The 25,358-nt window shown below is 23.5% G+C and overlaps 12 protein-coding genes across 15 annotated transcripts; 7 read left to right on the forward strand and 5 right to left on the reverse strand.

The window, feature by feature from the left end:
- Nucleotides 1–6: 6 nt before the first annotated feature.
- LOC122853730 (tRNA pseudouridine synthase Pus10-like) lies at nt 7–2,135 on the reverse strand. The gene is made up of 7 exons (XM_044154147.1): nt 2,116–2,135; nt 1,840–1,924; nt 1,666–1,767; nt 1,271–1,581; nt 1,004–1,209; nt 616–934; nt 7–531 (listed from the first exon to the last, which is right to left on the reverse strand). The coding sequence occupies exons 1-7, from the start codon at nt 2,133–2,135 to the stop codon at nt 96–98; spliced, it is 1,479 nt and encodes a 492-aa protein (XP_044010082.1). The 3' UTR covers nt 7–95.
- LOC122853732 (protein O-mannosyl-transferase TMTC4-like) lies at nt 1,977–4,954 on the forward strand. The gene is made up of 9 exons (XM_044154148.1): nt 1,977–2,298; nt 2,365–2,590; nt 2,651–2,834; nt 2,910–3,089; nt 3,150–3,601; nt 3,661–4,152; nt 4,232–4,373; nt 4,439–4,736; nt 4,803–4,954. The coding sequence occupies exons 1-9, from the start codon at nt 2,265–2,267 to the stop codon at nt 4,952–4,954; spliced, it is 2,160 nt and encodes a 719-aa protein (XP_044010083.1). The 5' UTR covers nt 1,977–2,264.
- Nucleotides 4,955–5,020: 66 nt separating this feature from the next.
- LOC122854596 (snRNA-activating protein complex subunit 3-like) lies at nt 5,021–7,119 on the reverse strand. 3 transcript variants are annotated; one of them, XM_044155413.1, is made up of 6 exons: nt 6,968–7,119; nt 6,359–6,701; nt 6,084–6,262; nt 5,752–6,015; nt 5,435–5,676; nt 5,021–5,361 (listed from the first exon to the last, which is right to left on the reverse strand). In XM_044155413.1, exons 2-6 carry the CDS (start codon nt 6,369–6,371, stop codon nt 5,058–5,060), a joined length of 1,002 nt encoding a protein of 333 aa, XP_044011348.1. In that variant the 5' UTR covers nt 6,372–6,701; nt 6,968–7,119; the 3' UTR covers nt 5,021–5,057. The 3 variants fall into 3 exon arrangements, with proteins under 3 accessions (XP_044011348.1, XP_044011347.1, XP_044011346.1); XM_044155412.1 differs by having other exon boundaries at nt 6,084–6,300; XM_044155411.1 differs by lacking the exon at nt 6,968–7,119 and adding an exon at nt 6,793–6,902 and having other exon boundaries at nt 6,084–6,300.
- LOC122854602 (ras-related protein Rab-8A-like) lies at nt 6,732–10,331 on the forward strand. 2 transcript variants are annotated; one of them, XM_044155419.1, is made up of 7 exons: nt 6,732–7,381; nt 7,535–7,773; nt 8,175–8,235; nt 8,321–8,341; nt 8,416–8,740; nt 8,984–8,986; nt 9,194–10,331. In XM_044155419.1, the coding sequence occupies exons 2-7, from the start codon at nt 7,650–7,652 to the stop codon at nt 9,290–9,292; spliced, it is 633 nt and encodes a 210-aa protein (XP_044011354.1). In that variant the 5' UTR covers nt 6,732–7,381; nt 7,535–7,649; the 3' UTR covers nt 9,293–10,331. The 2 variants fall into 2 exon arrangements, with proteins under 2 accessions (XP_044011354.1, XP_044011355.1); XM_044155420.1 differs by lacking the exon at nt 8,984–8,986 and having other exon boundaries at nt 6,737–7,381.
- Nucleotides 10,332–10,708: 377 nt separating this feature from the next.
- Nucleotides 10,709–12,001, forward strand: LOC122853733 (ras-related protein Rab-13-like). The gene is made up of 5 exons (XM_044154149.1): nt 10,709–10,982; nt 11,155–11,215; nt 11,285–11,630; nt 11,718–11,796; nt 11,985–12,001. Exons 1-5 carry the CDS (start codon nt 10,856–10,858, stop codon nt 11,999–12,001), a joined length of 630 nt encoding a protein of 209 aa, XP_044010084.1. The 5' UTR covers nt 10,709–10,855.
- A 291-nt stretch (nt 12,002–12,292) lies between these two features.
- LOC122853734 (ras-related protein Rab-8A-like) lies at nt 12,293–13,539 on the forward strand. The gene is made up of 5 exons (XM_044154150.1): nt 12,293–12,407; nt 12,576–12,636; nt 12,904–12,942; nt 13,021–13,345; nt 13,435–13,539. The coding sequence occupies exons 1-5, from the start codon at nt 12,293–12,295 to the stop codon at nt 13,525–13,527; spliced, it is 633 nt and encodes a 210-aa protein (XP_044010085.1). The 3' UTR covers nt 13,528–13,539.
- A 593-nt stretch (nt 13,540–14,132) lies between these two features.
- Nucleotides 14,133–15,124, forward strand: LOC122853735 (ras-related protein Rab-8B-like). Its single transcript, XM_044154152.1, has 5 exons — nt 14,133–14,256; nt 14,392–14,452; nt 14,582–14,602; nt 14,698–15,045; nt 15,112–15,124. The coding sequence occupies exons 1-5, from the start codon at nt 14,133–14,135 to the stop codon at nt 15,122–15,124; spliced, it is 567 nt and encodes a 188-aa protein (XP_044010087.1).
- Nucleotides 15,125–15,742: 618 nt separating this feature from the next.
- Nucleotides 15,743–21,061, forward strand: LOC122853736 (ras-related protein Rab-13-like). The gene is made up of 5 exons (XM_044154153.1): nt 15,743–15,866; nt 20,271–20,331; nt 20,416–20,436; nt 20,533–20,851; nt 20,945–21,061. Exons 1-5 carry the CDS (start codon nt 15,743–15,745, stop codon nt 21,059–21,061), a joined length of 642 nt encoding a protein of 213 aa, XP_044010088.1.
- On the reverse strand, nt 16,736–19,568 carry LOC122854597 (acyl-CoA Delta-9 desaturase-like). Its single transcript, XM_044155414.1, has 7 exons — nt 19,388–19,568; nt 18,561–18,808; nt 17,850–17,980; nt 17,714–17,794; nt 17,528–17,652; nt 17,282–17,467; nt 16,736–17,205 (listed from the first exon to the last, which is right to left on the reverse strand). Exons 2-7 carry the CDS (start codon nt 18,757–18,759, stop codon nt 16,890–16,892), a joined length of 1,038 nt encoding a protein of 345 aa, XP_044011349.1. The 5' UTR covers nt 18,760–18,808; nt 19,388–19,568; the 3' UTR covers nt 16,736–16,889.
- A 239-nt stretch (nt 21,062–21,300) lies between the features above and the next one.
- Nucleotides 21,301–22,152, forward strand: LOC122853737 (chymotrypsin-2-like). The gene is made up of 2 exons (XM_044154154.1): nt 21,301–21,675; nt 21,760–22,152. The coding sequence occupies exons 1-2, from the start codon at nt 21,301–21,303 to the stop codon at nt 22,150–22,152; spliced, it is 768 nt and encodes a 255-aa protein (XP_044010089.1).
- Nucleotides 22,153–22,181: 29 nt separating this feature from the next.
- Nucleotides 22,182–23,278, reverse strand: LOC122854599 (coiled-coil domain-containing protein 89-like). Its single transcript, XM_044155415.1, has 4 exons — nt 23,161–23,278; nt 22,690–23,081; nt 22,408–22,624; nt 22,182–22,343 (listed from the first exon to the last, which is right to left on the reverse strand). The coding sequence occupies exons 1-4, from the start codon at nt 23,254–23,256 to the stop codon at nt 22,182–22,184; spliced, it is 867 nt and encodes a 288-aa protein (XP_044011350.1). The 5' UTR covers nt 23,257–23,278.
- A 194-nt stretch (nt 23,279–23,472) lies between these two features.
- LOC122854595 (protein CLP1 homolog) lies at nt 23,473–25,065 on the reverse strand. The gene is given in 4 exon segments (XM_044155409.1): nt 23,473–23,584; nt 23,673–24,417; nt 24,420–24,726; nt 24,814–25,065. Coding segments are annotated over 4 exon segments (1,263 nt in total). The 5' UTR covers nt 24,913–25,065.
- Between the last annotated feature and the right edge of the window lie 293 nt (nt 25,066–25,358).

The raw sequence follows: 25,358 nt of genomic DNA on the forward strand, positions 1-25,358 counted from the left end.
AAAACATTTAAATAAATACATATTTTTTTGTTTAATTTACGTTTTTAATTTGTAAATAGCTACAAATATTATAAATTCAAAGTTGAAATAATTAATTATGGCCAGTGTAAATTAATTCCTGTAACATCAAGAGCAACAATATCAACATCTTCATGAAGTAAATCACCTAAATTAGGTTTTGTTCGACAAAAATCACCATGAACAAATTCTTTAACATAAGTACCAGCTTGAGTTTTTAAATCAAGAACAAATAAATTTTTTAATACATTTTCTGGTGTATTTATGGATAATTTAATAATTTCTTGTTGAGTTAATAAACGTCCACGTAAATCATGAATAAATCTTGGTCTTGATGCCAATGGTCGTCTGTGTAAAACACGAATTGGAGTTTTTTGTATAATTTCTAAATTTTTAATTGAATTTAATTTTTCAAAATCAATTGTGTCAGCAGTATTTGAACGTAACAAACAAAGTGCTCGATAAAATTTTGATTTTTGATTTTCACCTTCTTTCAGTCTTTTCAAATCATCACTGCAAACAAATTAAATAAAAAATAGTATACAATTTATTGTTGTCATTAAAATATTATAAATTAATTCATTATTAATTTATTACCTGTTTAATAATTTCAGTCTGGATGTTACTTGAACCATATCTGTTGATGCATTTATTTTTGTAACCATATCATTAAACTCATCATCACTAATATTTGTTATTTTTGGATTAACAAGCTCAACAGCAAATGGACGTCCAGAATTAATTGTTCTTACATCAACATCTTCTCTTCCAGATGATAAAAATTTTAATGATTCAGCTTTTGTATGCTCAACAATAAATTCACAAATTAATTCTTGTACTGATGTTTCCATTTTTTTTTCACCATTTATAAACCAAGGTGTTTGACTTAATTTTCTATTAAATTTAGTGTATCTTCCTGGTGATCGAAAAAAACAAAATGTTACATGTTGAAAAGATTAAAAATACATGATGAAAAAATACGTACCTCCAATGAAAATACTTCCATGTGAACAACCAACTTTATCAACTTTAATAATTTCAGCTGGTCTGTCAATTGGAATATTAAAATATTCAATAAAATTTTCTTCTTTTACACTTGATAAAATTTTTTCAATAGTATTTCTACTATAAATTTTATCATTTACATGTTTATGTTTTGATTCTACAAAATTTGGATCACATTTTTTCAATCTAAAAATAAGTAAATATGTTAATAATATATTTGATAATAAATTTAAATAAAATTACTAACAATTTGTTGCATTCAATTTCATCTGTATCATTGATAAATGAAATATCAATTGAAAATAATGATGGAACTGGTGCAGTTACATTTTTCATCAAACATTCATTTTCAATAATTGGTACAACTTGAGCTTTCCATACATCTTTAACACTCCATGTTTTTAATTTTAAACCAATCAATTGATATTCTGATAAATTAAATTTTTTTGACAATGCTATTTGTATTGATGTTTCTCTAATTGTCAATGATACTGGCAAAGACAATGCAAATGTAAATGTTGAAGAATCATAACCACCATTTTTAATAGCTTCTTTTATCTGTAAATATAATTAATTTTATAATATTATAAACAAGTTATTGATTACACCTACTTTAGCAATTTTTACCACAACCATTTTTACATTTTGCACAGCTTCTTTTTCAATAGCATCATCAAGTATTCCTAGACATGATATACAACGAGTTTCACTTTTAATTTCATCATCAGCATTTATAAAATTCAACTAAAAATATGATAATTTTTATTATTACAAATATAAATAATCAATAATAAATGTAAAAAAATACCAACTTACCTTTAATGATGTTTTTATTGGATCAAAAAAATATTCAGTTGATTTTGTTCCAAGAAAACGTAAACAACAACTATAACAACAACCACTTTGTTGTACTTCACGTTTCAGTTACATTGCTAAGTTCTGGTGCTATTGATGAATCCATTATTATCTGTTATTCAATTTAACAGATTGTTTATAAACAATTTAATATTGTTGAGAGAGGTTACACACATACACGTGCCACCAAACAATTAATGAATTAATTTGATTAGGCACCACAGATATCTGTCATACCGATAATGTCCAGGTGACATAAATATTGTGTTTATATTAATTAACCACCTGTGATGAGTACATACCAGCCAACCAGTGTAATTTCACTAATTTATTATTATTTAAAATAATATATTTTCATTAATTTTCAATGAAATATTACATGAGAAATGACACAATCAAATACAACATCAATGTTGCCTGGTAATTTTGTGTTAATAATATTTATAATATTAATATTTTATTAACAATTTTATTGTTGTTATTTAGCTCTTCCTAGGCATTGGGAAATTTTAATAATTTTAGTAGGATCATTGTGTTGTATTAATTCATACAATGGAAAATTTGTATTTGATGATTCACCAGCAATCACAACAAACCCAGATGTCACAACAACTGAATTATCAAAAATTTTTAAAAATGATTTTTGGGGGAATAAACTTACTCATTATCAGAGTCATAGATCATACAGACCCTTGACAATAATGACATTTAGGTATTATTTGAATATTAAATTATACAAAATTGAATATTAATAAATAATAATTATTTTTAGATTTCATTATTGGCTAAGAGGACAATTGGATCCAGTTGATTTTCATATTGTCAATTTAATATTACATTCATTTGTTTGTTTATTAACTTATTGGGTTTTTAATATATTATTAACAAATAAATTTAAACATCTAGCATTTTATGCTTCTGCACTTTTTGCTGTTCATCCAGTTCATACTGAAGCTGTAAGTACATTTGTACTCATGATGAAAATGACTAAGTAAAAAATACAAATTGAATTGAATTAATTTTATTTTTAGGTATCAGGAATTGTTGGTAGAGCTGATATTTTATGTACAATATTTGTATGGCTTTCAATCTTATTTTACAATCGTTCTGTATATTCAAATAATATATTAGCATTATGTATTAATTTAATTATAACAATAATATTTATAACAATTGCAATGCTATGCAAAGAAACTGGTATAACTGCAATAGTAAGTAAATTTAAATTTTAAATATTTATTCTTTATAATTATTTTTAAAAATATTTACAGGGTATTTGTGTTACATATGATTTGATAATTGTTCAAAAAAATAGTCTTCAAGATTTTTTAAAAATTTTAAATCTAAATTGGCTTAATAAATCAAAAATATACGATAATTTTAGATTTATCATACGGATTTTATTGTTAACGTTAATTGGATTTGTGTTGCTGGCTGTGAGATTTAGCCTGATGGGTTTTTCAACACCAAAATTTCAACCAGTTGATAATCCTGCATCATTTTTAGACAGTATTTATCTTCGTCATATTAATTATCATTATATTTATTCATTAAATTTTTGGCTATTAATTTGTCCAGAGTGGTTGTGTTTCGACTGGTCAATGGGATGTGTTCCACTTATTTCGAATTTCGATTTAAGAATTTTTTTTATTTTTATATTATGGTTTATAATTGGATTGATGATAAGGTTCATATGGATAAGAAAAAAACATGAAGATTCAAGGTAAAATCTATTTTTTCCTTTGTAAATTTTTTTTTATATTTAAATCACTTGGTTTTCAGATATATGTTGATGGGAATTTTGATGTTGACAATACCATTTCTACCAGCAAGTAATATTTTTTTTAATGTTGGATTTGTCATTGCTGAACGTACGCTGTATCTTCCATCTGCTGGTTACTTGTTGATATTTGTAATTTGTCTTGATAAATTATTTTATAAACTTGGATATTCAAAGCTCAACATGACGATATTTGGAATACTTTTTATCACTTGGTTTGCAAGATCATGTTCGAGAAGTTCACAGTGGAATAATGAAAATTATTTATTCAATTCAGCATTGTCAGTGTGTCCATTAAATGCCAAGGTTCATTATAATGTTGCAAAAAGTGCAGCAGATATGGGAAATATTTTATTAGCTGAATTAGAATACAAAGAAGCTATACGATTACATCCAGACTATGCACAAGCTATGAATAATCTTGGTAACTTACTTAAAGATCAGGAAAAATATAATGATGCTGAAAAATTATTGAGAAAAGCTGTTGAAATACAGTAAGATATATTTCATATATTTTTTTCTATTAAATAAATCTTATTGCTATTAATTTACAAATGTTTTTTCGTTTATTAGAACAGATTTTGCTGCAGCTTGGATGAATCTTGGAATTGTTTTATCAGGACTTAAAAAATTTAATGAATCTAAAGCTTGTTACCTAACGTCATTAATTCATCGACCCAATTGTCCTGATTGCCATTACAATTTAGGAATTTTGGTAAATAAATTTATAATCATTAATCTTTTACTAATACATTTGTTTATTTATATGTTATTTTTAAGTATATGGAGCAAAAAAAATTCACGGAAGCTTTAGAATCATGGTCAAATGCAATAAAACAAAAAACCAATCATAAACGTGCTTGGACAAATTCAATAAGACTACTTGATGACATGGGAATGACAGAAAAAGCACTTGAAAAAGGAAAAATAGCTGTTAAATTATTTCCAAATGATGCAACAATTCGTCTAAACATTGCAAATATATTAGGAAAAATAGGAAATTTTGAAAAAGCTGAAATTGAATTTAAAAATTCTTTAAATCTTGATTCAACTAATCCATCAATTTACACAAATTTAGGTAAAAAAAAATTAAACAATTTAAATCATAAACAAAAAATGAATAATTATTTTTTTTTTCTTTTAGGAGTTCTTTATCATCGATGGAATAAATATGAATTAGCAAGACAAATGTATAATAAAGCACTTGATATAAATCCAAATGCAAATACTGTAAAAATAAATTTAAAAAAACTCGATAATTTATTGTACAAACAAAAGCTTAAAAATATAACTTAAGTAAATATTATTTATATTTTTATAAATTAAAAAAAAAAAAAGAAATATAAAATTATTTCGATAAAAATATTTCCAGTTTTCTTTTCACCGACTAATTTATTGTTTAGCTTTGATCCATAAGTTCGATTTTAACACGTGATTTATTTTCAATAGCTTCGATAATATCAGGATCACATGGAAATCTGTATGCTTTAAAATTACCAATTTTTTTACCATCAATATAATTAAATGATTTAAAACATTTTTTACAAAAATAACAAGGATTATGTGGTACTCTATCACTGTCAATTGTTATCCAATAAACTGGTTTATCAGCACACAATAAACATGAACTATTACGTATGCAACTTATTCTATCAACTCTTGGATAATTTTTAATTGCTAAATGATCATCAGGATTAATTAATCTACAAAAAAAATAAAAATTCCATTAATCAAATAAATTTATAGATAAATTTAATATTTTTTATAAATATTTACCTTGCATCTGCAAATACAACTAAATGCTCACAAGTTCCTTGATGCTGATAAACCCAAGGATAACCAAATCTAACATTTAATGATTCAATTTTTGTTTCTTCCATTTTTTCAACACTAAATTTACCAAAATTTTTTGCCTCAGCCCATTCTCTTATAACAGCACTATTGTCATGATTATTTTTATCTCTCATATCATTGTAAAAAGTATTTTCAATATAGAAAAATCCAGATTTATATAAATTCTTTGATAAAAATAAAAAATTAATTATTATTATTTAATAATAAAATTATTTTATAGTTTAATTATTGTTGCTTACTTTATTTGATAATAGATGTTGGGCAGCTGATGGATCATTACTTGATTCATATGATACTGATAAATCTGATACACAGCTAATTTTATCACGTAAATCAGCAAGAGTTTGACATCCAAGAATTGAAATAACTCGTGATAATGATATTTTTCTTTTTGATGGTGGACCATGTCTTGAATCAGCAACAAAAGGATTAAAAATTCTTATTTCTATTAATATATCTTTACCTGGTATTGATTTTTCACCTTCAATAATTTCAGTATTATTCTAAAACAAAAAATTTTATTTATTAAATCAAATTTAATAATATTATTTATTTATTATAATAAACTTACAATTGGTACGTAAATTGGCTGTTTATATAAACTTTTTTTTTTTTCTTCTTTGGCATATTTTTCAGCTAATAATTTTAATTTTTGTATTGCAGGTATATTTGGTAAACCTTGTGGTAGACCAAGATTATATTCATATTGATTTGTTGTTGTATTATTTTCTGCATCATTTGATTCATCATCTTCCTCATCAAAATAATTAATATTTTTAATTCTAAAACTTGATAAGTAAATTTATATTATTATTAGTATAAACATTAATTTTATTTGCTACTTACTTGTAAATTTCATCTAATTTTTTTGATTTATTTTCATTAGTAATAACCTCATCATGTTCAAGTTGATCAATGAGTTTTGAATACTCATTAAAACACTCTTTGATATTATATTTTTCTGTAATTTTTGCAGGATCAAAACGATATACTTTATCCATGTTGATTTTTTTAAAAAAAACCAATTAATTAATTGATTAATATAGCAACAACAATTATTATTATCTCGTTAGCTGTTTTTGTTTTTTATTTTAGCACTGCTTAGCACGTTTTGTTTACATGACAGGTGTCGTTTTCATCAAACGACAATCAATTTGTTTATTTTTTTTTTATCCTTTTTGTCGATTGGCTAGAAAAATAAACGATAAATAATTTATAACAGTGAACAAGAGAGAAAGAAAAATAGATAAAATTAAAAAGAGAAAATAAAATATACACACATTGACAACAATCATAAACGTGTGTGTGTAATATTACCAAACTCTTGAGAAACAAAAAAAATAAAAAAAAAAGAAATTGGCTATGAATTTTGTTTTTCTTTATCTAGCCAAAATGAATAAATAATTAAATAAAAATATCAAGTTCAATGTGGCAATATATATTTAATCAAAGTACCCAACAAGTTCCTTGAATCTTGTGTCCTTGTTCCCTCCATTTTTTTCAACATCAAGTATCCTTAGTTTTTTTTTTTTATTTGTTGCCTTTTTTTTTTGCTTCAGTATTTCATTCCTTCCCCCAAGCTATTCCAACAACCGACCAACGACATTGACATCCGACATCGTAGTGAATTAAATAAAAATAAATAAAAAAAATTTTGATGCGCGGGTAATAACTGTGTGATAAAAAAAAAAAAAGGAAAAAAGGAAAACATATTAAAATAAAATAATACACATAAACCGCATAAAAGAAAGACGACCACCATACATCCTCGTCATCATCATTATCAACGACAACGTCATCGTTAATTTGGATTTTGGAACAACGAGAATCAAGTTATCAATAACTTGATACATATGTACATCCGGGCCTGTATGTTTAACTGTCAATATATAACAATAATATTATTTAAATAATATTATTTATAAATAATAATCAAGTGATAAAATTAATTATTAAATATTGACAAAAAATAAATATAAAATATCAATTGAGGTTAGTGATTTGTATGTTTGTGTGTTATAGGTGATTAAAAAAAATATTAAAAAAAAAAAACTTCAAGGATTACACTGGGACAAATAATAATAACAAAAGGATTATAATTTTTTTTTTTTTTTTTTAAATTTTATAAACAATTATAATGGCAAAGACATATGATTATTTATTTAAATTATTACTCATTGGAGATTCTGGAGTTGGAAAAACTTGTGTACTCTTCAGATTTTCTGAAGATGCTTTCAACACAACTTTCATCTCTACAATTGGTATGTTTTTTTTTTGTTTCACTTGATAATAGATTTTTAATTTTTACATTAATATGTTTACGTATAATTTTTTTTATGTTGTTATTGTTATTATTTGTGATTGTTTAATGTGATTAGTGTCTATTCATCATTAGTCATTAGTCATGCATATCAAGTTAATAATAATAAGACAAACATGCTGTTCATTCTGGGTGTGCCATCATCCAAGAATCTTCTTCTTCTTATATATTTTTAATATGCTTTTTAAATATTATCACATAAAAAGTAGGAATTTATCTAGACAAACACACTGTTGTTCTTTGTGTTTGATAATTGTTGCACTCGTCATGAAAATCTATTATTTTATTTCTATTAAACTCTTTAACCTTTGCTCGAAAAATTTATCATTATTTCTTTTACAGGTATTGACTTTAAGATACGAACAATAGAACTTGATGGAAAAAAAATTAAGCTACAAATATGGTTTGTTTTGTTGATTATTAAATAGTTAGTTTATAATTTAATAAATAAATAATAATGTTGTTTTTTTTTTTTGGAATTTTTTTAGGGACACTGCAGGACAAGAAAGGTAAATATAAATATTTAATTTGTAAATAAAATATTTTGATGTAATTTTAATGTAATATTATTTATAATTATTAGATTCAGAACCATAACAACAGCTTATTATCGTGGAGCAATGGGAATAATGCTTGTTTATGATGTAACAAATGAAAAAAGTTTTGAAAATATAAAAAATTGGATTCGTAATATTGAAGAAAATGCCTCGGCAGATGTTGAAAAAATGCTTTTAGGTAATAAATGTGAATTAGTTGAGAGAAGAGCTGTATCAAAAGAGAGAGGTGATCAATTAGCTGTTGAATATGGTATTAAATTTATGGAAACATCAGCTAAATCAAGTATCAATGTTGAAGAAGCATTTTATACACTTGCACGTGATATTAAAGCTAAAATGGAAAAAAAATTGGTAAATATATTTTATATTTATTATATCAATTATATTTATTCACGTAGAAAATATATAATCGAAATAATTTATGTTAATTATGGAAAGCACAGGTGCAGGGTTACTTCTTGTTTTTTTTTTTATTGAGAAAAAAAAAAATTTTTAAATTAAAAAATCACTGTAGTTTTATATCATTAACTAATTGTTGTTTCTTTGTTCTTATGTCTTTATCTTTGTTTCTTGGTGCTGGTTCTATCTTCAAAGAAGGTAACTTCATTCCCCGATTGTTTTTTTTTTTTTCTTTTTTTTTTATATTTCGAAATTAACAATGTTTGCTTGAAGCATAATACTACATCAATATTTTTTTTCTAGCTTATTTGTTGTCATTGTTATTGATTTAAATTTGGTTGTTTTAAAATTTGCTTGTTTGTTTGATAAGATGAGATTTTAATTTAGCAATTTAATGATTTATAGGAAGCATCAAATCCACCAAAAAGTGGAGGTAATGTTTTGAGAATGTCAGAGCAAACAAGAAAGCCACAAAATTGGTTGTCAAGATGTTCTATACTTTGACCTTTCATCTTCAAGGCTACACTATCAACTGATCATAAATTTTTTTTTAACATTTCAAATTTGATTTTGAAGATTAATATATCATCGAATCACAGTTCACGGTGTTATTCAAGTCCTTGAGTGTTGAGATGACACACATCGCAACAGAACAAATTGAATAAATTTAAAAAAAATACTAAATTAAAATCAAATGTGATTCTCAATATGATTTGTTTTTTAATATGGAAAAAAAGATAGAAAATGAAAAAAAAAAAAAAAAAAAAAGATTAAAACATAATCGTTTAGTTATTATTTTTCAAAACAATTAAAAAAAAAATCGGGAACACAGGGGGAATGGTTGCCGTTGACCAAATCCACTCTTGCACAGTACTCTTTTTATGATTAATATAGCGGTAATAAAATCTCTTGCAAAATAGTAATAAGAATAAATAAAAAAATAAAAAATTTAATTAAAAATACAATCTATTTGACAATGTAACCGTAATTTTGTAATATTTTTTTTTGTTTTTTTGATTAAACTTTACGGTTTTTTGTAAAGTAAAAAAAACAAAAAACAAATTAAACAAGTTGATTTTTCCTTATTAAAGGTACATCTCACGAACTAATTAATAAGATAATATTTTTTTTACAATAATTTAATAACACCTGCTAATTGAGAGAATAATTAAGAGAAAAAAAAAATTAATATTCTCTCATTTATCATGTAAATTAAATTATATAAAAAAAAAGAAAAATTCTTTGATAATATATTCAAGGCCGGAAATTGTAAAATCTTTGTGTTTTTTAAATTTTATTATAGATGTTTTTTTTCCACAAAAAAAAGTTGGAACAATAGTTAATATTTCATAGTTAATTAACAGAATTATTATTATTTTTTTTTTTCGTTAATATTAGAATAAGCAATGTTTGACGGTGAAAAAATCAACACGATAAAATTGAAATTTCGACTGTACAGACGCGTTTTGTGTTGATTTTTTAAATTTGCTTTTTCATTCTGCAAAATGTATCTCGTTTCAAACATGCAAAAAAAATAAATGACGATTATAATAAATTTTATAAATATATTAATTCAATTTATATTATTTTAATTAATATAAATTATCACTTTTTTTTATTTTCAGCTTTATTATATTATTAACAGTTTATATACATTTAAATTATTATTAAAATTTTATATATATTCAATTATAATTCAGTTATGATTAATAAATTTATTTAATAATATTATTCAATAAAAAAATTATAAATTTATTATTTTTTTTTAAAATAAAGCATCAGATAAATTTATATTTAATAATTAATCAAAGTAAATAAAATATATAAAAATATATATTTTTTTTTTCTTTATTCAAGCATAATAATTATTATGTTTATTTATTTTTTCATTGCCTCGAGTTTTATTTGTAATCTAAAGAAGAAAAAAAAAAACATTCTGATATTTTTAGTTAGTTGTGTGTCATAGATATGACACATAGATTAACGTGTCCAGGGTGAGGCTAGTTTTCAAAATAAAAATTTAGTATTATTTTAAGTTGACAATAAATCAAAAATATATTGATCAGAATGTCAAATAATTATCATGATTACATAGCCAAAGTGCTACTTATTGGAAATTCAGGAGCTGGAAAAACTTGTATTCTCACTAGATTTATGAATGAAGATTTAAAAAAAAATCATATTGCAACAATTGGTATGTGTAATTATTAAAAATTTCAATACAACAATGTATTGAATTTTATTTTTAATTAAAAAATATATTTTATAAATAATTTTCTTGTTTTTCATGAGTCATGTGACACATAAAATTTGATAACGTATTTATTTTATAAATTTAAATTTATATTTTATTTATTTTTCATTAGGTATTGACTTTAGAGTACGCACTGTTGAAATTAATGGAACGAAAATTAAACTCCAAATATGGTTGGTATTTTTTCTTTTATTTTATTATAATTTTTATAATATTTGTAATTTTTTATTTATTAAAATCAGGGATACTGCTGGCCAAGAACGATATGGAAGTATCACCCATGCTTATTATCGTGGAGCTCATGGAGTAATGCTTGTTTATGATGCAACAGATGAAAAATCATATGAACAAATTAAATACTGGCTATCAGCAGTTGAAGAAAATGCACCAGAAAATATTAAAAAAATTTTAATTGGTAATAAATGTGATTTAGAAGATCAGAAAAAAGTATCAAAAGAAGAAGGTGAAAAATTAGCTTCCAAACATAATATTGAATTTCTTGAAACATCAGCAGTTTTAAATGTTAATATTGAAGAAGCTTTTTCTACTCTTGCCCGTGGTATATACACCAACATATTTCAAGAAATGGTAATAATTTTTTTTCATTATTTAAAAAGGTTTTAATTTTATCTATAAAATTACAATTTTTTATTGATAATTTCTATTCAATTTTAGCATACAATTAGTTTGGAAGAAGACAGTACTTTGGATATATCAAAACCACTGAAAAAACAGAACAAAAAAATTAAAAAATGTTCTTTAATTTAATTTAAAAATTCATTAAATAAAAGATGAATTTATTCAAATGAGTTTTAAAAGAAATAAATAAAAGATGATTTTTTTTTTTTTTGTATATTATATAATAATTTAAATAGTTGACTGTGTTGATTTATTTATGAAATATTATAGAGTTTTTTTAGATTTTTTAAAATATGTTTTTAGTTAAAATTAGATTGTGATAAGACAATACTGATAACACACAATAAGTATGTGTGTAGACTCTGTTATATATTGTCGAAAACATTTAGTCAGTGTCTATAAAAACTTCACTGTAAAAATATCACAGCAAATATTTTTAATTTATCAATTAAAAATATCTTAATGCATTTATTTATTTAAAAAATAAATTTACAATATAACTGATTTTTTTTTTCCTCAACTAGTAGGACTAAATTTAAACGTATCGGCTAAGTAAAAACAAAATTTATTATTTAAAATAATTAAGTGTAACAAGTGGAAAAAAAATTAGCATGTCAAATTTAATTATTCCAAAATGCAAAATTGTACTGATTGGAGATTATTCTGTTGGAAAAAAAAGTATAATGTTTTCATTTTCAGAACAACAATTTACACAACCACAAAGCAGTATGTATTTTTAATTTATTATCAGAGTTATAACTGTGTTATTAATTAATGACTCAAAGATAAATATAATATAATAATTAAAAAAAGATAACATTATTCGTGTGTTATAAAATTTATATATAAAAATATTTTTTTATTGTGATTAATGATTTTTTAAAATTTTTTTAGAGTGTAACTATCGTTCACGGATAATTGAGCTTGATGGAGAAAATATCGAACTTCAAATATGGTTAATTAATTTGTTTTTTTACACTTATATGTACACTTTTTTCGCGATGAGTACTTATTTTATTATACCACTATCACTAATTTACACTTTCACTTTTTTCGACCCCTCCTATGATCACTCAAGTGATTATTAACAGACTTCTTAGCATGACCCGGGATGCACCACGTGGAGGTCATGTCTGTTCTAGCATCCCTTATTTAATTATTTAACATAAAATTATTTAAATTATATTTATTTATTTATTTTTTATATTAAATTGAATTTTAGGCATGCATGGATGCTTTCTCTGGTCGCAACAGGTCGCCAGTAAGTTGAAATATATATATTAATTTTTCATATGTATATATAAAACAATTTAAACGATTGAATTATATAATTATTTAGGTATACATCTATCAAAAAAAAATATTATAATGATACACATGGAATAATGCTTGTTTATGATGTAACAAATGAAAAAAGTTTTGAAAATTTAGAATACTGGATAAGCCAGATTAAAGATAATGCTCCAGAAGATGTTGTAATAATTCTTCTTGGTTCAAAATGTGATTTAAAAAGAAACAGAGAAGTACCAACAGAAAGAGCTGAAAAATTTGCTGATAAATATGGTATTAAATTTTTTGAAATATCATCGAAATTAAATATTAATATGGAAGAAGTTCTCAACTCATTTGCGCGAGATATTTACACCAAGATGAAAGAACAACTAGTGAGTTATAAAAATAATATTTTTATTTAATTAATAGTATATATATGATATTTTTCTAAGTGATTTTAATATGCTATATTTTATTTTAGGAGATATTAAAGACTTTGCAAAATGACAGTATTATTCCCAATCAACCAGAAAAATTAAAAACTAATTTTACATCAAATTGCACTATTTTTTAATAACAAACAATTTGTTTATTCATGTAAGCAAAAAGTAATGATAAATTTAATTTTGAAATAAAAAATATTATTTTCAAGTGGCTTGCTTTTTTTTTTCTATAGAAAAAAAATAATTTCGAAAATTTATCGGAAAAAAAAAAAAAACCTTATTTCTTAGAAATGATAAATACTGATAAATTTTTTTTTTATTTTTTAAATTTAGGTAGCTGATTGTGTTGGTTTATTAAAAAAAAAAAAAAAAAAAAAAAAAATCCATTCTGATATTTTACTGATATGATATTAAGTTTTTAACCATTTTTTCTAATGATGTGTCTTTTATCAAAATTAGTGATAACAAAGCTCAGTATGTGTTTGTCGACCCAGGTATAGTGTCATTTTGGACAAGCTGGCATTTCAACGTCTTACACGCCTCATTATAATATCAGTGTAATATTTTTATTTATAAATAAAAAAATACTCCACTCATTTAATTTATTTAACAAAAATAATTTTATAAAATAACTGAATTTTCAACTGGTAAAGTGTATTTTTAATTGTTTGATAAGTGTATCCAGTTAAATAGGTGAAAATAAAAAAAGAAAGTTGAAAAAAAAAAACCAATTAATATGTCTAAATTCAATATTCCATTGTACAAGTTGTTATTGATTGGAGATTCAGGTGTTGGAAAAACTTGCATTTTAAGTTCATTTTCACAAAATGGTTACCAAGAAAGTAATTTGTCAACAATTGGTAAATTTATTATATTTTTTTTTAATGATTATAAATTTATTTTATTTTTTAAGTATTACTCATGTGATGACTAACAACAGATAAAAAAATATAAAAATTTTGTTGTTTGATTTATTTTTTTATTTTTTTTTCCAGGTATTGATTTCAAAGTACGAGTAATCGAAATTGATGAAAAAAAAATCAAGCTTCAAGTATGGTTAGTACATTGATTAAATATTTTTTATCAAATTTTATATTATTGTGTGGGAAAAAAAAAAAAAAAAAACTTAAAGCTACATTTTATTATTCATTCGTATATTAATTCCATTTAATTTTTTTTTTAAAGGGACACAGCTGGTCAAGAAAGGTAAATAATTAATTTACATTATCATTTAAATTGTATTTATTTTTATAAATTAAAAAAAATAAATCTAATATTGAATAATTTATATTTAAAATTAGATTCAAAAGTATCACAACAGCATATTATCGTGGAGCACATGGAATAATACTTGTTTACGATGTAACTGATGAAAAAAGTTTTGAAAATATAAAAGAATGGATGCGTCTTATCAAAACTCATGCTTCAGAAGATGTTGAAAAAATTCTTCTTGGTACAAAATGTGATTTAGAAAACCAGAGAAAAGTAACAACAGAAAGAGGAAAACAATTAGCTGTTGAATGTGGTATGAAGTTTTTAGAAACATCTCCTAGAATGGACATTAATATTGAAGAAGCATTTTATACAATTACCAAAGATATTATTGACAAAACTAAAGAACAACCGGTAAGTTCAAAAATCAATATATTGTTTTTAATTTATAATTTTTATTTATCATACTTTTATATTATTTTAATGTCATTTTTTAATTTTAGAAAAAAGATTTAGTAGTTACTCCAAAAAATGACTTGGCTATTTTAACATCAAAGCCAGCACAACAATTAAAAAAATGGTTTGATACAACATGTTCTATACTGTGATCTTTACCGTCATCAACTCAAATTTACTAAGTGTAATTATTCCCGATATTATTGTTATTATTTTGATTAAATATTAATAAATATTATCATTCAAGTAATTTTTCTTTCCTTTTATTTCTGCATGAAAACGTAATAGATGTTATTTATTAATAAAAAAAACTTTATATTGCTGTTTTATTATTTTTTTTTTTAAATAGATATAATTAAATGATTCACCAACTTTATGACAATATTAGTAAGCATGCTTGAATCTCAGATTTAATTCAATGACACATATACAGAAATATTATTTTCCTGTACAACCCACTTAGTCATTAGATCATTCTGTCTTGTGAGCTTTTCGTGTTTATCAAAAATAAATTAATAAATAATAAAAAAGCCCCAATAATATAAATATTTCTTTCATTAATTATATATCAATATACTTGTTCATGTCAAATATATATATTTGAGTCAGGTGAAAAAAAAAATAGAGGAAAAAAAAGTATCATTAAATTACGAATTTAATATAAATAATATAATTACTATGGAGAAAATAAAAATTCCATTGTACAAAGTACTTTTAATGGGAGATTCTGGTGTTGGAAAAACTTGCATACTAGACTCATTTTTGTGTGATAGTTTTATTGAAAATCATGATTCAACAATTGGTATGATAACGAAAAAAAATAATTGTAAAAATTTAGTTGGTTAATTTGTTTTTATATTTTTCAAAGGTGTTGATTACAAGACAAAAATAATTGAGATCAAAGAAAAAATAGTTAAGCTTCAAATATGGTTAGTTAATTAATTAAATATTTTATATTAAATGATTAATTGATTCTATATTAATTTTTGATTTTGTTTTAGGGACACAGCTGGTAAACAAATGTAAATATTTTATTGACATTATAATTTTAATAATATATCATTTAATTTATATAAATTAAATTTAGAATTAGATTTATGACCATCACATCAAGTTATTTTAATAATGTACATGGAATAGTACTAGTTTACGATATCACAGATGAAGAAAGTTTTAATAATTTAGATTACTGGTTACGTCTTATCAATGATTGTGCTCGTAATGATGTTAAAAAAATTCTTATTGGTGCAAAATGTGATTTGAAAAATGATAGAAGAGTAACGAAAAAAAGAGGTGAACAATTAGCTGAAAAACATAATATGACATTTTTAGAAACATCTTCTAAATTAGATATTAATAATGAAGAAGCATTTTACTTACTTGCAGAAGATATTTGTAACAATACTCAAGTATTATTACTATTTTTTTTATATATTTAAAATTTAACAAAGTTTACAAAATATTTATTATCTAATTTTACATTTAATTACAGAATATCTTGTGTGGGGCAGATAGCAAAAGTAAAACTTGGAAGTCATCATCAGAATCAATAGATGTAATATATCCATGTGCATTTAAATGTTCTATACTTTAATAATTATATTTATCATCAATGACTGTAAAAAAAAAAAAAACAAATGATAACATATATTTTAACTACGTTTATATTTTATTTATTCAATTATATATTTTGAAAAATACTTGTCAATAGAATTATTATTTTTGTTGTAGTAAAAATGATGAAATTTTAAGTTTATAATTAAATGAGACACTCAATTGTAATTTTATTAAAAAATATATAAATTAAAAATTATCATGATGCATTTTAATCAAGCATTTTTTCAAGTTCTTGATGATCTTCTGTTGTAATATCTTTATCACCATATCCCCATATATTTTTATTATAACTACCATCTCCATTTTTTGTTGCTCTATGTTTTATCATTTTTGATGAAACATATTTACGATCATATGCCCATCCAATATTTGCAAATGCATCAATAAAACCAGTTGTTATATTTAATGAATAATCACCAAGTTCACTTGTTTTATAATCCCATGGAAAAACATGATGATAATTATGCCAACCTTCACCAAGTGTTGCAATTGAAACTGTTAAATTTTCAGTTGGTGTTATGTTTCTTCAAAAAAAAAAAATAATTATATAAATTATTATTAAATTTCCATCATTGTTAAATATGATTATATTATATTTACTTATCATAAGGTCGTCCACCCCACATGTGTGCAGCACTATTTACAAAAAAAGCCATATTTAATGTAACACAAAATCTAAAATTAAAATTAACCCAAAATGACGTCCAAATATCTTCATTCCAATAATAAACTGGTAGAAAAACAGGTAGTCCAATTGTTAATAAACCAAATAGTGGTATATACAATCTAAAAAAAAATAAACAATTTATTAATATTAATTTAATAATTAAGAAATAAATTTATTACCTTTTTTGCCACATGACAATTTGATCAGCATCAAGATCTTTTAAATCAACATTTTTTCTTTTTTCAACAACATCAGGATGTGGTGTCAAAATAAGCCATCCAACATGTGCAAAAAAAAAGCCTCTCTTTAAATTTATATAATAATTATATTCCTGTTTTTTCTTTTGTTTTATTAATAATATATACCTTGACATTGTGAGGATCACTATCTGTTTCACTGTATTTATGATGAACTCTGTGATCAAGTGCCCAAGCATGTACATCTTTCTGTAAAATAAATAATATTAATATCTATTCTAAGTATTTATAAATAATTATTTACCTGTCCAGATATGGTAAATAATATTATGAGAATAAGTCTTAATGGCCATTTAGCTTTGTAAGCTCTGTGTGACCAGAGTCTATGTGCACCAGCCGTGATTCCGAATCCACTTGCATAAACAACAAAAAATGCTGTTATAAAAAAAATAATTAAAATTAATATTAATATAATTTTCTTGGAAATTTAATTATGTTAATATATTTTTAATGAATTTAGTTGTGTTGTTGAAATCATAAAAGGACTTTTAAAAAATCAATTTATCGACGTATATAAAATTTACTGGGCGTCCGACATCCTGACGCTTATTTTTATTTTATTTTTTTTTTTATTTTCATACTATACATACAAAGTGTAATTGACTTTGTTTATTTTCTAATAACACGAATGTCAACAGTTGAAATATATATACATTAATAATGCAAATTCATATTATCCAAAATATAAAAAAAAATTCTTTTAAAAATTATCAGATGTACATATAAAAAATGTACTTAGTATCATGAAAAATATTCAGTATGTAAAAACACGCAATTCATATTGATTTACCACTTGTTTTATTTTTCATAAAAAAAAAAAATTCTAATGAATAAATAGAAAAAAAAAAAAAAATAACAAACTAAATCTATATATTTGTTTTTTTTTTTTTTCAATAAAATGATAAAATATATATTTTTCCATAATATATTAATTTAATTGAGTGTTTTTTTTTACCCCAAAATGATGTAAGTAGTTTTGCCTGTATAAACATGAGATATAATCCATAAATAGCTCCAGCATGGATAAATATTTGAGCAGTAAGATCCAGCCATTTGATTGTTGGCTTATAAAATTGTCTCTCATCATTATTTTCAATTTTTGTTGTATTATTTTCATCTTTTATCATACAATTATTATTTTTTGATGACGACATTGTTTTATTAATTAAATAATGAAAATAATTATCTCCAAATTTATACTGCCTAGAATAATTTTTTTAAATATATGAAATAGAATATAATTATTTAAATATTCAGTTTAAAATTATTTAAATATTCAGTTACAGGTAAGTGTTAAATTTCATGATAAATTTTTTTTTGCGATAGACACTTGTTGTTGCTGAATGAATAATAAAAATATAAATAAAATTTTAAAATAAATATAAAAATGAAAAATTAAAAATCACACGAGCATCGTGAGAATGAGGGACATGAAAAAAAAACATGCAATGACAATTCTGATCCCAGTTATTATCTAAGCCATAATCTAAGATAGCATGCGATAAATGCTATTTGTCTTTTTGTGAAAAAAACAAATTTAATTTATCATAAAATTTATTAACAAATAAATCCATTTAAATCGAAAAAAAAACCAATTTAAAAACCCAAAAACTTTTTTATTTTTATTTAATTAACACTTGTTTTAATTTTTTTAATTTTATAAAATTATTTTAGCAAATATTATTAGCAAATGAAAATTAAAATGATCTATATATAAACACAAACAGTAATAATGTAATATGAATTTAAAAAATTTAGTTTTCTTTTTATTAATTAACATACCTGAAAAATATTGCGAAAAATATTAGATAAATTTAAAAATATATATTTGATGAAATTTTTAAATAATATAGAAGTGAACTGTACTGTACTGAGTCACTAACTCATGTGAAAGTGAACATACACCTATTTTTCTTTTATCTTGCGAGCCAAGTTAACGTCCTGCGCAACAATTCGATTATGTACAATATACCACACAAAATATTATAAGGCTCGCATAGCTAAATAACATCACATGAAAAAGACTAATTATTTTTTTGTTAATTTGTTATTATTATTCTTTAAGAATTTTATATATAAGTATAAAATTTCGAATTTAATGCAATGACTCATACAGAGATATATCAATTTTTTTAAATTACTCGTTAACGACTTGAGATAAACTCACTGAGTCATGAATTTATGTTAAAATTATTTGAGGAAATGTCTAACAAAACTAGTCATTATCAAAATGTTTGTGATCATTTTAAGTTTATCCAAATTAAAGCTTCACAAAAAATACTTGTCATCATAAAAAATAAATCACAAAAATGAAATATCTTTTCAATTAATTGAGCAAATTACTATATTTTTTTATTAATAATTACGAATCATACTCAATCAAATTACAATTTAACATAATTTAAAATAATAAATTTTTAATTATCATGGCAAAGTTAAGTATTCCATTCTACAAAGTGATTATTATTGGAGATACAAGTACTGGGAAATCTTGCTTGCTTAACTCACTATTAAGTGAACAATTTAATGAAGAAGAACTTCCAACAATTGGTATGTTTTTTGTATATAAATTATTAATATAATAATAAATTTATTTGATTATTAATGTCGTCTAATGAATCTGTCATGGGTTTCAATGTTTTTTAATTTTTTTCCTTTTTTTCAGGTGTTGATTTTAAGGCAAAAATGATAGAGATCAATGGAACAATAATCAAGCTTCAATTATGGTTTGTTTATTGATTAAATATTTTTTATCAAATTTGTATATTCTAATTTCAACTAATTTTTTTTTCGTTTTTTTATATTTATAGGGATACAGCTGGTCAAGAGAGGTAATGAAATTAATTTACATAAGTATTTAAAATGTATTTGTTTTTGTAAATTAAAAAAAATCAATCTAATGTTGATTAATCTATATTTAAAATTAGATTTAGAAATGTCACAACAGCTTATTATCATGAAGCAAAAGGAATAATTCTTGTTTATGATGTAACAAATGAAAAAAGTTTTGATAATATAATAAATTGGCTTTCTCTTGTCAATGATCGTGCTCCTGCTGATGTTAAAAAAATTCTTCTTGGTACAAAATGTGATATAGAAAATAAGAGAAAAGTACCAAAGGAAAGAGGCGAACAATTAGCTGTAAAATATAAGATGAAATTTTTAGAAACATCTTCTAAAATGAATATTAATATTGAAGAAGCATTTTTCTTACTTGCACGTGATATTTACATCGCCGAAAACGAAGTAAAATTTGTGACATATAAATATCACAATTTTTTTTTTTTAATTTATATATAATATCATTGACTTTTTAATATATTAATTATTCAATTTCAGGATATTGTATTGAATACTTCAACGAATGATCGCAATATTTTACTGCAATCATCATCAAAAAAAAAAAAAAAGGAAATGTTTTCTATGCTGTACACTGTGTTAATAAATGTAAATTAAATCAATTTTTAAATTTACAAACACACATTTTCGACTAATTTTTTCTGTTGAATGAATAAATATTTAATATTTAAAAATTTCAAATAAAATTAATTCATAAATTTTAAATGTATGTAAAGAGATTTTAAAAAAATCAAATTAAATATTTGTATAAGCAATAAAATCATAAACACATAAATTAATTTGGGTCAAATGATAATATAAAACAAGTTTAAATATAAAATATTTCAGTTGTAAAAATGTATTCAATAATTAAACTACCATTGCTAATATATTTATTAATTGAATTGTGTTATGGAAAACCACCATCAAAAATAGTTGGTGGTGTAAATTCACAACCTGGTTCTGTACCATATATTGTATCATTAACTGTTTCCAAGACAAATCAACATATTTGTGGTGGTAGTTTAATTAGCCTACGACATGTTTTAACAGCAGCTCATTGTTTTGCTGATGTTAATGATGTTGAATCATTACGTAAAATAATAATTCGTACAGGTTCAACAAATCATAAAAAAGATGGTGAAAATCATACTATTTTTAAATTATTAAAAAATGCTGATTTTACATCAGGATCAGAAAATAGATGGAGAAATGATATTGCTGTTGTTGTTGTAAGTTGTATTACTCATTTAAATTCAATTATTAATTAATAATATCATCTAGATTAAATAATATTTATATTTTTTACAATAAAGCTAACCGATTCTATCAAACCAAATATATATCAAACACCAATTTCATTGCCAACTTCACTAACACCAGCAAGAGTAATTGGACAAGTAAGTGGCTGGGGTCAACTATCAAAAACCAGTGAATCTTCAATTATTTTACAAACACAATTTACAACAATAATATCTAATTCAGAGTGTAGTGCTAGAAGTTCTGCTCTTGTTCTTGACACTCAAATTTGTGGATACAATGCTATAGGAGCTGGTTTTTGTATGGGTGACAGTGGTGGACCACTTGTATACAATAATGAAATTGTTGGAATTGCATCATTTACAATTCCATGTGGTACTGGAATGCCAGATAAATATACAAGAGTTGATAAATATTTAGAATTTATTTATAAAGCTATGCAAATGTAAATATTATTTTAAAATAATAATTATTATTATTAATCAAAATCTTCAATATTAAATTCAGCTTGTTTTGTTACTTGGGTAACATTTGATGGAACACAATTGATATTTTGTAAATTTTTACATATTTCATCTAATTTATCATCAATTTTTCTGTTATTAATTTTATCAGAAAATTCACGTAACTCTTGATTCATCTGTAATTTATTGATACATTAATTTTATGAAAAAATTGTATTAAAATATATTTAATAAACTTACAAATGTGTCTGGTGTTTTTGAAGCTGAAAAATTTATTGGCGTCTGTGCTAATATTGCAATAGCTAATTTTTGTTTAATTTCTTCAAGCTCATTTTTATCTTGATTACATGATGTTAAAACTTGTTTACTAATATTTTCAATTTTTCCATAAATATCTGTTACATTTTTAAATGAACATCTTAAATACTCTTGTTCTTTTTGTAATTTTTCAAGATTACTTAAAATAAAAATAACAATGATTATAATTAGTTAAATTAACAATTATATAAATATATTCATTACCTTGACATTATTGATTGCAAATGTACCAATTGATTTCTCAATTCAATAACAGAATTTTCCATTGATTGATTGTGAATATTTTTTTCAGATAAATTAGCCTCAAGAATTTCAATTGTTTGTTGTAATTGTACATTTTCTGTTTTCATTATTTTAACTTGATCAAGAAGATGTTGACGTTCAATTTTTGATGTTTGATAATTAATTTCAAGTCTAGCACGTTCTGATTGTCCTCTTATTTTTTCATTATCAAGTTGTGTTATAACTTGTACAGTATTTTGAAGCTCTTGTTGTAATTTATTTGTTGTTCTTTTTTCATTTTCAAGTGATATTTGTAATTTACATACTAAATTTTGTGATTCTGTTAATTGTTCACGTGATTTATCCAATGCATTCTTTAAAAACAAATACAAAATTACATATCATTTTATTATGATAATATTATTGCTATTAATATATAGTAAATATACAAACACTTTTAAATTGCAGCTGTGCTAATACTTGACGTAATTTTGTTTCTAAATTAAAAATATCAGAATAATCTTCCAGACAATTTGACATGTTTTCCATTTTTTATGATGTAAAATCACACTTAATAATAATAATAATAATAATAAATACTTAAATAAAAAACATTGGTTAAATATAAACCAATCAGAACACAGTAAAAATTATTTGAGATAAAAAAAGCAAAAAATATATTTTTCAGTAAAATACAATAATTAAAAATTACAATAATATATACAATGATTTTTAAAAATAAAATTAAAAATTAAAAATTAATCATCAATTGCTATCCATAAATTGGATATCCGATAAAAGTAAAACTGAGTTGGGTAATAATTTTGGTTGTGGACTTAAAACAGTTATTGTTTGCTTATCAACATCAACTTTGGTCCTGAAAAATAAAAAAGAAATTTATATTAATTAAATGAATTAACAAATATAAAAATATATATTAATTATTAATTGATAAAAAAACTTACACGCATACAAATCCAGCAACATTTGTTTGGACAACATCATCCTCTGGTGAATCAGCAAATGATACTGATAATAAATGATGTAATAAATTTGGTCCTGGTGTAACAGCAACAAGTTTTGTTAAATTATCTTCAGCTTTCATACCAAGTGGCATACATGATGCTGGCAATACAGGTGCACCAATTTTATATATTTTAGCATCAGACCATTTAATATCAATATTATGTGGATATAATGGTGTTTTAATACCATAAAAATATTCTCTAACTTTTTGATCTCTTGATTCAATTCTAAATTGTTGACTTCTTGATACAACACCACCACTTTTTGGTAAAAATACAACTTTAACAAATTCTGGCATATCTCTAACAAGTTCATTATATAATCTTTCTTGATCAAGTACAAGTATTGCATCAACTTCAAGTGCTTGTGCAGCATGTGTTAATAATTTATAACCTTCACCATTTATCCAACCACATGTATTTATAATAATACCAGATGCACGTGCTTTTTTATTACCTTGTAAACGTTCAGAACATACTTCAGCTAAACGTGATACAAGTAAATTATATAATGTTGTATTTGCACTTGGTGTTTTTTGACCATAATGAAATACAAGTGGTGCTTGTTGACTAAAACCTTCAACAATATTTGATGGTCTTTCAACAAGTAATGCACTCATTGTTCCTGGTATTGCTATTTGTCCTTGTCCAACATCAAGATCAACAAATATTGGACGTCGTCCACCTGTACAGCATAATTTAATAATATTCTACTTAATGTTGATTTACCAACCACACCAACGACCATTGTTATTGGACCCTTAACATCATTTGATTTTTCAGCAGCTTCACGCATTCTTTCCATTGCTGCATGTACATTCAAATATATACTCATTGGTGTTTCTTTTGCAATATATATAACATCTGGTTTACCAATTAAATCCAGTGTACAACCTTGCCATGAATATACAGCTATTTTAGCACCAGATCCAAATTCATATTTTTTACCTTTTACTAATTCTGTACCAAAAACCTCGGCTTGTCCAGCTTTTAGCTATAAATAAATAATTAAACAATAATTAATACATAAAATTTTATTAATAATTAAATATTTTAAATTTAAATAATTTTTTTTACTCACTTCTACAACAGTCTTTTCATTTTTACTCTCAATCTCAAAACGTAATTCACAATCTGGATCAAGTTTGTATTCTTTACTGGCAGATTTTTCTTCAGTCATTTTTTAAAAATTTATTTATTTAACTATAGTTTATATTATATTAATTATAATAATTTGTGGTTTTTTTGTGTAATTGTTATTCCACTGACATGCAACTGACAACTGTCCAGTTTGTTATTGTAGAATGTCGACGATGTACGTAACCTAAAGACCTTAGGGTTTAGAGTTTAGAGTTTAGACTGGTTTAGACAAGCACCCGTATTTATTCACAGGGCCAAGAAGACTAGAGACCTCTGCTTCTTGCACAGGACATTACAATTTAGGGCTTTTTTCATCCACCAGTGGCGCTTGTGGAGCTTTTATATAGGTATTTTAAAATATTCTTGTATAACTTTCTATTTTTTTAACAATAAAAATAGTTTCAGATTTTTTAAAATTGTTGTTTTTAATTATTTCAATTAATTGCCAACAATTGCCAATTATTAGTAATAACTATTATATACTAG

Source organism: Aphidius gifuensis, linkage group LG4 (assembly GCF_014905175.1).
Source record: "Aphidius gifuensis isolate YNYX2018 linkage group LG4, ASM1490517v1, whole genome shotgun sequence".
Lineage (NCBI taxonomy): Eukaryota > Metazoa > Arthropoda > Insecta > Hymenoptera > Braconidae > Aphidius > Aphidius gifuensis.